At 35.7% G+C, this 14,881-nt stretch overlaps 1 protein-coding gene across 1 annotated transcript in view; it reads right to left on the bottom strand.

Annotated features, from left to right (window-relative positions):
* Positions 1-12,581, bottom strand: part of LOC130607087 (keratocan) — a 29,317-nt gene extending 16,736 nt beyond the window's left edge. The window contains exons 1-3 of the mRNA XM_057423900.1: positions 12,261-12,581; positions 8,449-9,345; positions 2,967-3,117 (exon numbers count right to left, since the gene is read on the bottom strand). Of these exons, the coding sequence (XP_057279883.1) occupies positions 2,967-3,117; positions 8,449-9,325 (1,028 nt within the window). The 5' untranslated portion in view covers positions 9,326-9,345; positions 12,261-12,581. The remainder of the gene's footprint in view (positions 1-2,966; positions 3,118-8,448; positions 9,346-12,260) is intronic.
* Between the last annotated feature and the right edge of the window lie 2,300 nt (positions 12,582-14,881).

Genomic DNA, 14,881 nt, shown 5'->3' with positions numbered 1-14,881 from the left:
TGTGAATGGCTGTGGAATATGCTTGCAGACCAGTTCCTGAAATTTCTTAGAAATTTTTTGTCTGTTGAATTTGTATATTGTTGTAATACTGCTTTTCATGACATTAGTAGCAAACTTTCTTTTTTATGTATACTTTCAAACTCAAGTCTTTCCAAAAGATCTTGATTTTTGTCAACTCTTCCATATGAAATTTCACATGAACGTGTCCTGGCAAATTTACCCATTTTGACCTGAAAGGAGGAGGGACATATGTTGTAAAGAGGTTGCAAAGCTATACTGTAGACTACATATTATGTAGCCCTAAACAGAATTTAGTTTAGGCTAACTTACCCTCTCAGCTGTCTCCATACTACTGCAGCTGTGGTATTAGCTGTTCATGTCTGCCTACTTTTAAGCAATGTGTTTGCACCTGTACATGTAAGTATTTTATAATATGATCAGTTTAAGTGGGATCAGGCATGTATGCATCATGTTTTTCAGTATCCAGAATACTGAGGGATTTCTAACCAAGTTCAATCACCTTCCTTTCCATGAAGATGCAGTGATTGAATTTCCAAGGATCAAGCTCTGTTAAATATTCCAAACACCTGCCTTTCTGCCTAGTGCCTAGAAAACAATTCATGTAGCTTTCATAAACTGAAAAAAAAGATACATGTATATCGCTGCCTATTTGTTTTGTAAGATATGTAGAGACTGGGAACTTAGACTTTATAGTGGTTTAGACCAATTCATTACTGCAGAAGTAGAAACCCGTGCTTCTGTGGCTCCTGAAAGCACATTTACAGTGTCCCAGTTTTTTACCAGAAGGACCTTGTATTTTTTTCACAGGTAATGTGAAGAGCAAGCTGTGCAATGTTATCTCTCCCCAACTAACTGGGAATTTCTGAACTACAGGAAAGAGGTGTTCAAGATGAAAATTGCATTGCCAAATACCGTTTTCTCTCAGCTGTCCAAGTGCTCACTGTAAGGTGCAAGTTTCCCAGTTTCAGTGAGAGATTATTGGTACTTTTTGATATTCTCACAGAGGGCTTCTTTCTACTGTGTCTCTTGAGCAGAACTTCAAAATGCATTGTGAATATCTGTGGATGTTTTATTTGCAACATACATGTATGTAGAAAATACCCTGATCAGCAAGTTTTAGTCTATCCTGAAGTGGACTGTTCTCAGTTTCACTGTTCATGCTGTTTTGTTTTGCATAAAGATAACTGGTTTGCTGAAACAAGCTGCAAAGAAAACATTTACGTCCTGTTTGCTAGATCACAGCTGTGTGGTGGCACAATTCAGTATCAGGTTTTTTCCCATCTCTTTCTATGTTCTTTAGGTTGCTTTGGGGTTTGTTTTCTTTCTTTTTTTTTTTTTTTTTGCATGCTCTTCTTTCTTCTTCTCTTATATTACAATGCCTAAAATACTACTCCATAATGATTCCCATCCTGATATGTTCAGGAAGCCCCAGCTTTAGACTTTATTCTTCTATAAAAATTCTGGCTTACTTACAAAGGTTATTTTCAGTTGTTCCTGTATCTGGATAATAAAAGAAATGACACTTATGAATTCCAAAATAACAAAAAATAAGAGGGAAATATTTCTATTATCTCCTACATCTCTCCTTTTCAGTCCAAGGTTTTTCTGTGAACTGTGTATTGATTCTAAACATCTGGAATCAGCAATGTGCCTACTAAATGTTTTGGTATGGGGTTTTGCTTTTTTATTCAGAGGTGTTTGTTTCTGGTTTTGCAACAAGAACTAGCAGAGTTTCTGTTTGAGGGTTTAATAGTCTAGTAGTTGAAAGGAAAATAGTAGCTGTGGGATGATCTGTGTTTGCAAGCAAACCATGTATGTCTCTCGGTTACTAGCACATTTATTTTACTGTGTGTTCCAAAATGCTGACAATATTTGGACTATCCATTCCCAGATGGCATATACTATCATCTCTCTATCATCAGTAGCTAGGCTTGCATTTTACTCATTGCTTGTGGCTTCTGGAGACTACATTTCCTTTTGGCAATAGTGAGAAATTAATTTGCACTATTTCATAGTGTTGTGACTCCAATACTGCAAATTCCATAAAGCATTGACTAAAAGGCCGACACAAGTGCAGTGGAGTACGTTAAATTATATGCTTACAAATATTTTGATACTTGAAAGTAGAGAAAACATTTTATTTAACCTTACAATAAATTTTAATAATAATAGAATAGCTTAGTTTATCTTGTCTTAACCTGAATTTGCTATGTTTTTTTTTCTACAGTCTGGTTAAAAGTAGCATGCAAATAATTGAATAAAAATAGTTGTATATATAATTATTTCAACATAACAATTTTATCAGCAATGGATAAAAATCTTACCATGAAAGTTTAAAGGAAAGTATGACAAAAAAGAAGACTAAAGAATTTTTTAACCTGAAAAATGTTTCTCTGTTATCTTTCACATATTCTGTTAATTTAATATTCATGACCTCTGAAAACATATTTTCACAAATTGTTCTTAGATTATTAATTCTTTTTTTTTTTTTTCCTTTGTAACTTATAGCAATATGAAAAAGTGTGAATAATTAACAAAGTTGGACTGGTTGGAGAAAAATCTTGTATTTACACAGGCTAGCCCATACAGCTCAGCACTCTGATTAAACCTACCTGATTCCATGTAAGCCTGGTACCAGCTGGCATATGTTGCATGCATGAACATCAATTTCTATGAAGCTGAATGCTTGCCATCAGCTTGCCTATCCAGATGGAGGCACATTTTGCACCACATTTGGTTATTGCGCTTCCTAAATACAACCATTTCTAAAAATACGCACACATTTTGTTAAGGTTGCCAAGTGCATGCTAAATATTAACAAACAGCATGGATAATATGCAGATTGACACTTTTTTAAGACATATCCTAGTTTTAAAGAGCTATTATGATGTAATTCCTGTAGTTACTCCCCCTAGAAGGGATATGGATGTTCCCAGCTATCTCACTCCAGTGATATCTCAGCAGCCACCCGGAGGCAGTTGTACATCTCTTGTGGCAGGTCAGCCCGAGTGATATTGTTTCCATCCAAGCGCAAATGTGTGATCCTGGAATAGGTTGTTGGCCCAACAACCTTACAGAAGCTGCTCAATGGGAACTCTGAAAAGAAAAGGAGATGAACAAGAGAAAGCATTAATAAGTAGGACAAATAGGGCAAACTCACTATTTTTCTACTTGCTTAATATTGTTTGGGAAATGTGGCTTTAATTTATTAAAATATTTTTCAATATTTTGCATGTCCATTGGTGTAATTCTCCATGCACTTACTGGAACTCGAGGGCCTTCTGTTAGGAGAGGTTCTTTCCATTAGTTGTGAGAGGTCAGAATTTTAAGAACGAGTTTTTCAAGTGCTATGCTCCCAGTACCCATTTGATTTTTTGAGTTTATATGGAAGTCTGACCTGACAGTTAGAGAAAACAAAGAAAAATAATCTCCAGTAAAACTGGAGGTGTAGAGGGAGGAATCAATTGTGGAGGGATACATTATGATGGAAGGGTAAAATATTGAAGAACGAAAAAGTTTCTGGAGAAATTGAAATCATGATATAGCTTTTCACCAAAGAATGGGTTGTTCAATAGATGTTTTTGTCAAATATCATTTTGGATGTGTCATTCCAATTTACTACTTTCAAAATGAAATTTGAGGCTGGGGTTGGAGAAGAGTTTTCTATTTAAATTGTACAGTTGAACCTTTCCAGAACATCAGGATTGGAAGTTGAGTATAAATGTAAAAAATATCTATAAACGTATTTATATTTATCATAACTTTTATGTAGTGATATATGTAGCCTCTATTCAGTTGAAGTATTATTTTATTCACACAGCAACAGACCAGTCTTGAATGTAAAACTGTCTCACATCTTATGAGCAGTATTAACTGTAAGCTAGAAATTACATGAAATAGAGTTCTGTACTCAGTTTCATAAACACACATATTATACATACATATATACATATACATATTATACACCTATAACATGCAGAGATCTATCCTCAAGAGAGAATGTATGTGAATAAACTTGATGTCCCCTACACACCACATTGTGTAATTCTGTAAAGATGATCCTTTGTGCTTCCTTTGAGTCAGAGAGGATTAGTCTATTGAAAAGCTCCATCACTACTAAAGAAGCAGTGTGAGAGACTTCTTCTTCAGGACATTGACATCCATTGAATTCACATCATAGAAAATATTTTACAGGGACTCCTTTGATGAACCCATTCACCAGTATGCAGCCAAATTTCATATCTTCAGTTGCTTTTATGTTGCAAATGACTAGCCCTCATAAATTTTGAGAAACCAAGGTAGTGTTCTCAAAATCAAATGCCATTTTAGATACCAATCATAGGTCATTCATGGAGTTTTGAAAGCACCGCCTCGTACATCTTTTCTGCATAACTATTTAATGTATCTAAGAAAATGTGATGACCTCCACTACTAAAGGAAGTGGAGGAAGTATCTTTATATCTCCGTTTTAAATTCAGTTGGATACTTTCAGGCACTATGATAATCTGCTATCATTAATGAAATATGGCTTGTGAAAACTAAGTAAAAATTTATGCCCATCTGTACAGGCAGCTTTGTAAAGTCTGAGAGCTTAGGTAATTTTTTGGACAGTAAGATATCATGTTGAAGAATGGGTAAAGATTGTATCTTTCCCAAACTAAGTTGTTTTGAGTAGGGATTAAGGAAATGTATTTCAAATGTTAGACCTTGATCACCAATTTGATTAAAGCAAATCAGAACAATCTCCTAGAGTTTGCATATTGTACAGCCTTCTTTTGGAAGTCTGATAGATAAAATGCATCCTTAATGCACATTTATTGTGCAGTCCATATTACAATAATTTTAAGACTGCAGACCAATTCTGATACTCTTCAGATTCAGAATGTACCAGCTGAAGTGAACTGATGATTCTTGTGAGTTAGGATCAAATAATTTCATAAATGTTTATAGGGTTAGATCTGTGTGGAATTTTGTTAAGTGAAAACATAAGTTCCTGAGACTTTGAACTCATTTGTTTGGCTTAATGGCTATACCATTAACTATTTAGATCCAGTTTTCTGCTGATAGTTAGGTGTAATTTATAGAAATTAAAATAAACACAAATTCTAATATAGATTTTTTTCTTCCCATTTTTCTTGTAATTCAACAACTACCTTGTAAGTAAATTTTCATTGAAATTAGGCATTTAAAAACTTTTTTTTTTTTTTTTTACCATATTGTTACTTTTCAGCAAAAATGCTAGCATTTGGTTGCAAACCAAGGTATGCTTATAGAAGTTGGGTAGACGTTTAACTACTCAAAGGATGTAAATTTTGTGCATGCAAACCACAGAATTTTTCTGTGTTCCCAAAATACTAACCTGTGCTGATTATTTTTTGAGACTGAAACCACTTTGGAAGTGAATATTGATGTAGTCCTCACAGAAGTCAAAAGAACTCTATCATAGACTTCAGAGGGATTTGACTCCAGTATTTCATGTGCACTGTTTTCATTTGGGTATTAAATTTTTATACAGCTCATATAATTTTCACTTTTAGAAGTGTATTAAAAATGTTTGTTTTCTAATTTCAGTCTCTACTTGGATCTGGTAAATACATTTAATGTACTGTTACATGGTCTGTATGGAAGCTGCAGTCTGTGAGACTATAGCATAGTTGAATAAAATATGTCAGTAGTTTACTTCCTCCTTTATTACACTTACTAATGTTGCAGGTGTTAAAATCTCTTCCTGATTTTCTAATACTCAGGCTCAGAGACAGTGTAACTGGAATTTTCCCATTAGTGTAGCATTCATATTTTCCCAACACAGAATTTCTGCATGAACTAGACACTAAGGATAAAAAGAATTGAATGAAAACTGGATTTTTCATCTGAACAATTACTTTCTCATGAAAAGTGTCTGTTGCCATAAGAAATTCAGATATTCTAACAAGCTACATGTATATTTGAAATATCTGGGGGGTGTGTGGGTGGAAACAGGAAAAGGCATTTCCTCTCTTTTCCATCTCCTCTCCTCTCCTCTCCTCTTCTCTCCTCTCCTTCTCCTCCTCTTCCATGACTATAGAGCAAAATGGGAGTATAGAAACACATATCTCAGACAGAATTAATTTTTTACTATATGCTGTGTGAGAGTCTACCCCTTTTACACCAGCAGTGTAAGTAGCCTTTAGCTGAGAGAAAGATTAACTGTGTTAAATTTTCCTTGTTCAGGTGTGCGATACAGTGGGCAATCCTAATGGTATCTGAAGTCCCATAGTCATCTTTGCTGTTTTGCGGTCCCACAGTAATCATACATTAGTCATTTTTGCACAGGCCATTGTAAAAAATCTTTTTTTGGGCTGGTGGAGTGAGCCATTATGAAAAACCTCAAAGAACCTCCATAACTAACTCTGGTTTAGAATAAGTATGATTTATCGTATAGGTACTGATTCAGACAATGGACTGGAGCAGAATACGTGGCCTCTTAACTGTTGCGTGGAACATTTTCACATTCTCCCTTGTTACCCTTCATTCACATGGTGTCTTCTTGCTGGGGTTTCATGTGGAAGCAACAACTCTCCTTTATCCCCTACAATTACAAATGAAATATGGTGAAGTCTGCCTTTGATGCTCTTGTGTCGCTGATTCTCTGATTCCTTCACTTTTTTCCACTCCTTGAGGAGTCTGTAAAACAAGCTTCTGTGTCTGCGTTTGTGTGTGTGTGCATGAGTCTGTGCATAATCCTAACGGCATCTTAAAACATGGTGGCAAACCACTGTTGTTATTAAAGAGAAAATTCCACCCTTAAATTACTACTAATAAGAAATATTTAAAAATCAAGATTCTATTTGAAGTGACAGTTCAGGTTTGAGGTATGGAAAAATCAAAGGCTTTTATAAACCTTTCATGGTCTTACGCTAGCTTGCATGAGTCCATAGGGTAGCAATGATGGTGCAGCAGTAGCTGGTGCACGCGCTCTGCTGCTGACCACCATTCTGGAAGTACGGCTTTCACTGCAAAATTAAATTGTTGTCTCAGCCTTTGACTTGGAAGCCCTTGAAAATGTGAACGGAAAGCAAACTTCAGTACGTGTGTACCTTGCAGGAGGCTCAGAACAACTACTCTAAGTGTGTAAAATTGCCTTATGTATCTCATGAGAAACTAAACATCATTGTTAGCTCTTTTAGGAGAGAAGGAGTATCTGATAGATTCTCCAGGTCACTGTATATGGTGCCGTAGGTGAGAAATATTTTTTTTTTTTTTTCCCCTCAGCAAAACAAGGGATTGAGATCTAATAGGAAAAAAATAAAAAAAAAAAAGAATTAGAACACTGAAAGAAATGTGAAGTATAGTAAATACAAAACCTTTTGAAAGATCTTGCTCTGTGGCTGGTACGATCTACAGTAAAACATTTGTCTTTTAAAGGCTACATCTTCATGGAGTTAGCTGTGCATGGAATAGATAACACTGACATTCTAAAACCCTGATAGGCGCAACCAGGCAAACAGAAGAGAGGGGTTTATGGTTTGTTTTATGACAGCTAGCAAGATAATGTAAGTCCTCCTGCAGAAGCACTGTTATGTCTGACATATCTGCCTCTTTGTCAGAGACCACCACTGACACAGGTGCAGCTGGAGAGCTTCCGACATGATGTTGAGGCCTCTACCACTCTCCAACACCTCCTTCCCACCTCAGGATAAGGACAACCTTGTAAAATCCATCTCAGTAAAAAACCTCCATGATCTCATGCAAGGTGTGACATTTATTGACTTCAGGAGAAACATTTTTTCAAATCACGACTGGAGAAAAGTTTGCCACCTGATGATACCATGTGTGAAATGGGAATGAAAACTAAAAGAAACAGTTGCAGGTCTTTGGATTTCAAGATGGGTTTGGAGCAATTCTGCGTGAGAGAAGAGAGGAAAGAGAGAAAAGCAGCTACTTTGTTGTATCTTTTTCACTGTGCTTTGTGCCTGATACCTTATGAATTTGTTGTCTTCTCCCTCTTTCCTCCCTCCAGCACTTTCTCTATCAGCCTCCTGAAAGGTTACACATACCATAGTCTGATGCTCTGCTGATATGTCTCTTTTTGCTGACTTATTAACCCTGAACATCTTTCACACTGATCAATCCTTTCCCAATTCTTTTTCCTCAGCTGTATAATAAAACTCCATTGTCTTCTATGGATTTACTCCAATTTACATGAGATTTTGCCCAGTAATACACACAGTGGTACAAGGACAGAAATTTCTCTCTTTAAGGATAATTTAAACAGCTTAGTGTCTGTCTTTTAACATTAATGTGGACAACAGAGAAGTGTCAGTGTACTAAACAATCTAACCAGTACCATTTCTTCAGATGGCTTGATCTACCTTTTTAGATACTTGCGTTGACCATCGGTGTCTAGACTGTGGCAAATACTAATGAAAATACTTAAATTTAACTCACTGTTAATTTTGTTGACTTGGAGGTAGAAGTTTTCGAGGTTCTCACTGACAGTTGGAATGCTCTTCAGCTGATTGAAGGAGAGATCCAACTCAACCAGTGATGTGATGTTGAAGACATTGCCTGGTATTCCAGAATCTGTTAATTTATTGTGGGATAACCGTAAATATTGCAGGGCTTTAAAACCTTGGAAGTATTCATCAGGAACATTTGAGATCTGGTTATTATCAAAATACAGCATGAGTAAGGAGTGAGGCAGTCCTGTTGGTAGCTTTGTAAGTCGATTGAAGCTTAAGTCAAGATACAAAAGGGAATTCAGGCCTTTAAAAGCCCCAGAAATAGAATCTGCTTTCAGCTGGTTGTTCTGAAGGTGAATGACAGTCAGATTCACTAGCCCCTCAAGTGCACCAGGATTGACTTTTGTGATCTTGTTGTGACTTAACTGCAGGTCATCCAGAGTTTTGGGGAGTGGTCCAACAGCTTCAGTCAAATTGTTGTAGTTAATGTGAAGTTTTTTCAGATTCTTTAGTTTAGAGAAGACTCTTCCCTTAATTTTTGAATTTTCCAAATGGTTGTGATCTAGGATCAGCCACTGAAGGTCTGTTACGTTATCAAATGTATTCTCCTCAATGCCCTCAATCATATTGTTTCGAAGATAAAGGTATTTTATTCCACTTGGTACAATTGGAATGGTTTTCAGTTTAAGGTTGTCACAATACATGGCAGTAGGGTAGCTTAGTGGACAATTACATTCTGGGGCACAGACTGCTGCAGATGGCCCAAAAGGATCATAACCGTAATCATCTGCAGGACCATAGTCATATTGGCAACAAATGCCACTAATCAGTAACAGAAAGATGGGTAGGGAGTTTAAAGCCATCTTTGCAATGCGTCTTGTACCTGTATGGTAAAAGGAAACAAAAAAGTTAAAACTTTATTTGTTTTCCTCTTTCAGCAATATTTGATATTTTACCATGTAAGTATTACAAATAAAAATGAATTAAGACTTCCTGTCTAAAACTATTAATTAAGGAAAAAGTATATTAAATTGTTAATATTACATTGTTACTACTATAAACTTACAGTCCCTCTCTTGTTATAATCTGCTTTTGCAATGGAAAACTACAGGCCATTCTGCTGTTGTAATTAAACTGTTCTTTACATCTCCCCAAATTCATTCATTAAGTCACAAGAAGGATGATAAAATCCAAGGTTTTTAAACTTGGCACAGAAGAGTTTTGCTGAAGGTCATGGTCAGAGGCGGTTCTGCCACTTAGATTGTATCAAGCATTCCTAATATACTAAATTGCTTTATATAAAAATAACACTTTGTGAAATTACCAAAGTTTAAAAAAGCCAGGGAAGTTACAAACTGAGGGTAATGTTGTACTGTATAGTGTGTTGTTAAGATGCCTGTAGCTTGAAATATCTTCTCATGGAGCACATCCAGTAAAGCATGGTCCACTAATTTTCATATTCACTTAAAGAACAAACTAATAAAAATACATAACATATTCTCCTGGGCATGTCAAAACAATCAGCAGCACTGCCTATGTGTGCATGAGTATATTCTATTTACCACAGATCTGAAATGACTGGATTTGAGATAGGGTAAGTGTTCTTGCAAACTCTCTTATATAACAATAAATGCACTGATCATATTGCAGAACCATTCTAATTCAATAGAGCCATAAAGCTTCATATAGTTGGTCTCCCAGTTCACATAACAGTAAAAGAATGTTCAGTGCCCTTGGAGCTGTTTTGCTGTGATCCAGTGTGAGTCATCTCACCTCAGTTTTTAAGGGCATTTCTCATCAGATACTCCACAAGATGCTAATATGTGAAGATTAGTACCTTGCTTTTACTTCTTACTACCTAGATAGCTGTTGTGTGGAAAACTACTGTTCTGAGAGTGAGATGATTAGGAAAATCCTTAGAACCTTCTTATTCTCAAGTAATTTCAGAAAGCATGCAAAGCCTGTAAACAGACCACCAGACACTAATCTCAGATCTGGGCAATCTTCCAGCAGAGTAAGTTTGCCTTGCTATTGTCATTGTTTAGTGTTACACAGAATACATAGTGGTAAAATGCAGGACCATAGTTAGATAGTCTTCCTTAATTCTAAATTTTTTTGCTTTTATTGACTTGCTAAAAGCCACATCGCATTCTGGTTAGCTAATAATTTCAACTGAGGTACCTGTGGGCAGGGCCTGTTGATCTCATACAGTACACCACAAAATTTCTGAAAAATCATGTTATCTCCAGTTACCCACAAAGTTCCTTTGCTATGTATTGAGCTGCCGCTCCCTGAATAAGGGGAATATACCTTTACCATGGTGTTGCTCCCATTACATCACAAAACAGAGAATATAGTGATCATTGTATGAGTTATCAGTGTAATTTCCTTTGTCTGTTCTTCACTGCTGCATGAGAACATGCAAACTCAACCTTCAGTCCCCTGCTGGTATAAATAAGTACAGCTCTGCTGAGAGCAAAGACACTACAGTGGCCCAATTCAGCTCAAAATCTGGTCCTGTTTAAGTACTAAACATTAAGGATGGACAACTACTGCTTCTGTATTCAAAGTATAATGTAATGAACATCTTAGACTACACTCTGGCCTCACAATGACATTTTTAGACATCTGTATCATTTTATAGTCTTCCTGATAAAGTGGCATAAACATCCTATTTTAAATTCAAATTCTATTGTTATTCTAGTTTCAAATCATATTTTTAATGCTAAATTTTATTATTGATATCATAGGCTTACAGTTCTTTTAAGCAACATACAATGTTTAACTGCCCTGCAGAACCCTGGAAGAAATTTAAAATGCTAAATATCAAGTGTTTTGAATTATTTTATCAGCAACATTTTAAAATGTGGGTGACAATTCTGTAGTACAAGGGCATATAAGTAACATAAAAGAGCACAGTAAAGTACATATGTAGTATGGTTAACTTGTTTTATTCGTGGATTTTCATTCATGTTTCTGTGTCAGAAGTGTAAAAGGTAAATAGATTGGGTACACATAGTTGTTTGTTGCATTGAACTGTATGAATCCAAAAGATAAAATCAGAATACATTCTTAGACATTTCTCTTGTAACATAAACATGCTTGAACTAATTGCCTGTGTTTGTTCTGACCAGTTATGCTGTAAAATACCTGTGAAAATATTTTTGAAGTTGCTCAGGCGACTTGCCAAAATATACTAAATGACAAATCCCTGATTGTGGAAAATGCTTACTACAATATAGACAAACTATTCAAAGTATTTTGGAGCTACTCTATGCCACTTTAATACTAAAGTTGTCGTGAAACAAAATAAAAATGAATGTATCATTCAATCAGCCTTAAGTTAAATATACCTTAAGTTAAATTTTCAATAGTGTGCTTAAAATGTGCTTTAAATTTAACACAAAATTTCAAAATACTTATAACTTTCCTCTCATTGTTTACTTGATTAATTATTTAAATATCAGGATACCTTTTCTTTTGTATATGAAGCAAAATGATTTAACAAATTATGAATGAATAAGTGAGCAGTGAGTATTCTTAAAAATGTCTTTGGACTGTACATCAGCTCCTCTTTTGAAACAGAACAAACAGACTGTAAAAAAAGTGCAACAGTCCAATGCTGATGCACAAAATATGTGAGGTTTTAAGGAAACAGAGAAAGTGAATCCACTAAGCAACAGTTGATTTGTGTTCAATTTACAAATTGGCAAACTTAGCCTGACATGTTTTCACGTTCCCATTATAGCCACTTTTAAATAGCTGAATATTACGGTTAAAACATGCAGCAGCACTTACCTTACTTCCTTGAAGCTGCTTTCCTCAATTCCCAGAGCAGATGCAATAAGGGACTGTATCGACCAATATATGCTGTAAACGGTGTCAGGAGGTACAAGTCTGCCAGATCCTCTGTGTTACAAGAGAAAAAAAAAAGCCCTAGTCACGCTGTTCTCTGAAGCTGCTATGTCATCATGGTGATCTTGTGGTGTGGCATGTACAAAAATGCAGCCCTCTAATGAAGTGCAGGTGGATACCATATTTTGTACAAGCACAACCCATCTGTTATTCCTGCGGGATGAAGGAATGATCAGTGTTTCACAAACCTGAGAAAGTTTAGACCACTAGCCATAACCTTATACAAGATTTTTTTGTATTTTAGAGGGAAAACATTTTAGTTTGTAAAATGAATTACAAACAGACTTTTCTTTTCCAACTTATTTTATGCTGCTAGACATGAGCTAACAAATAGCACTCAGACCTCAGTGCTGCTGGGCTTCTTCAGCCAAGTGACTCATTCATTTTTTCTGCCTTTTTTTTAACTATCTTATGTCCACAGTAAAGCACCCTTAATAAAAGTTTTAGCTTAATGATCAGTACCAAAGATGCAGGATTATCTTTAAATTGTAACCTTTTCCACAGCACTAAATACTGAGTTTAAAGCTTCTTCTGCAAAGCATTGGAATTTATTTGGTCTGGAGATTTTCTTTGATGACTAAATGTATGTTTGCTTAATAAAAACACATCCCAGAAACGGCTTTTCAGCAGTTACTGTAAACTCACTTTATACATTTGTTCATTTTTGCACTTACAGCTTTCTCCTGCTTTTCAGAATCTGGAACTACTCAGCTTTATGTTGTCTGTTTCTTATTCCATGGATGTAGTTCAAGAATGCATCTTAAGGCTTGGATAAGATGTTATTTTCACCAGGCAATGCCAAAAAATAATGCACTAAGTAACTGTTTAAAGTGAGTCTTAATATTTCCATGAGAACCTTCCCTTATCTCTAAATGGTGGATGTCTTCCCTTTTTATGGGAGGCAAGCTCTTTCTTATAAAGTTGTATAGGGACAAACATGAAATGTGCATATAGAAAGCATGTGCAAGACATTTTAAAGTGTCCTGTCTGTTTAATTGTATTTAAGTTTAGTTGTTGTGCGTACAAGTTAAGTCTCTTTGTTATCTACTGGCTATCTTTATGAAAAGTTGTGGTACAGCATGTGGCTGGGCTGGAGAAGCCTAACAGCTTCCTGAAGAAGAGGAGCCTGGATGTGAGCTTCCCCCAAAATCTGCTTCTGGTGCATTTGGGCCTCCATGTCAGTGCAGGTTACTGGGAGCAGGGAAAGGCCTGGCATAATTCACTGCCCTTCACAGAGAACAGGAAAGGCACCAAACAGTTACAGACCCGTGCTTCTGCAGTAACAGAATTAGCAAAGTTTCTCAAGAAAGAGCACTAAATACCAGTGCAGCCCATAGAGAGTGAACACTACTCTTTTGATGTTCTGACATTATTCCTATCATGGGAGAACTATTTACACATTAGGAAACATGCTGATGACAGGTTATAACTACCAAATGATGCAAGTAAATGAATGTGAAACACTGAGATGCATGGTATCAGAACTAGACATGTAAAAGTGGGCAAAGCTGTTCTGGCTGTGGACAACCAGAGACCAGATGGAGTTTCTCATGCACAGTATGATTCTTATCTGAATTAGTTTCCGCAGACCAAGGAAAGGCTGAACTGTAGCTTTGACAAATGGGACAACAAGCAGAGGCATTCAGCAAAAGATCAACTGGAATAAAGAAAATATTTTTAAATATTTTCCCATTAAGGAAGTACTGAGGTTTGTTCTTTTGAAGAAGGGTGCAGCAAGCTGAGCAATGGAGCACAATGTTTGTAAAGAGAATTTTAAAATTCACAGTAAAAATCATTCTTTGTGTTTTCTGTCAGTAGAGATTTGTTTTGAAGCTTGATATTGTAATAGATTAATACATATTTTGATTTTTGATAATAGATGTAGATTTATATTTACAGTACAACTGCACATTGTCTGCAAATACAGGATAGTGCAGGCTTAAAATGTTTTTGGCCCTGTTATATTTATGCACCAGTTTTTTATTACACTGATTTCTGTAGGTCCAATATGTACCCTTTTTCTCATTCTATTAACAGAATTACAAAACATGCATATATTTATAAATTGTAGAAAAATATTATTAAACAGAAGTGGTTTTTGCAATTAACACATGGTAAATGTTTGGGTCACATAAAATTCAGCTGAGACTTTTTCATTCATAATATTCTTGTGTTGCTAAGTGGTTTAAATTAGCTAGAATTGCATAGTTGAGATGAAGAATCATGTGCCTTCCAAAGATAAAATATTAAACAATAGATTTTTTTTCCCTTTTTTAATAAGATTTCTTTTTAATCTTCCCACTCTGTTATTTAATACTGTCCCTTCAGCATAATTTTATATGCTTTTCTGATTTTATTGTTCTGAATCATGAAGCACTCACCTCCTAAACCTCTGTATGGGAGGGAGATCGGGTAGGAACTGAAGTCCAAAAAATGAAGGTATGGCTTCTTCTGCAGCAAAGGGTAGGAAAGCAAGTGGGTGATTTTGTCTTTCTGGCTTTATT

Source organism: Pezoporus wallicus, unplaced genomic scaffold, assembly GCF_028554395.1.
Source record: "Pezoporus wallicus isolate ANWC-B61680 ecotype Strahan unplaced genomic scaffold, APGP_CSIRO_Pwel_v1 contig_7722, whole genome shotgun sequence".
NCBI classification, from domain to species: Eukaryota; Metazoa; Chordata; class Aves; order Psittaciformes; family Psittacidae; genus Pezoporus; species Pezoporus wallicus.
The sequence above is the reverse complement of the archived record's forward strand: the minus strand, read 5'-3'. Positions and strand labels throughout refer to the sequence as shown.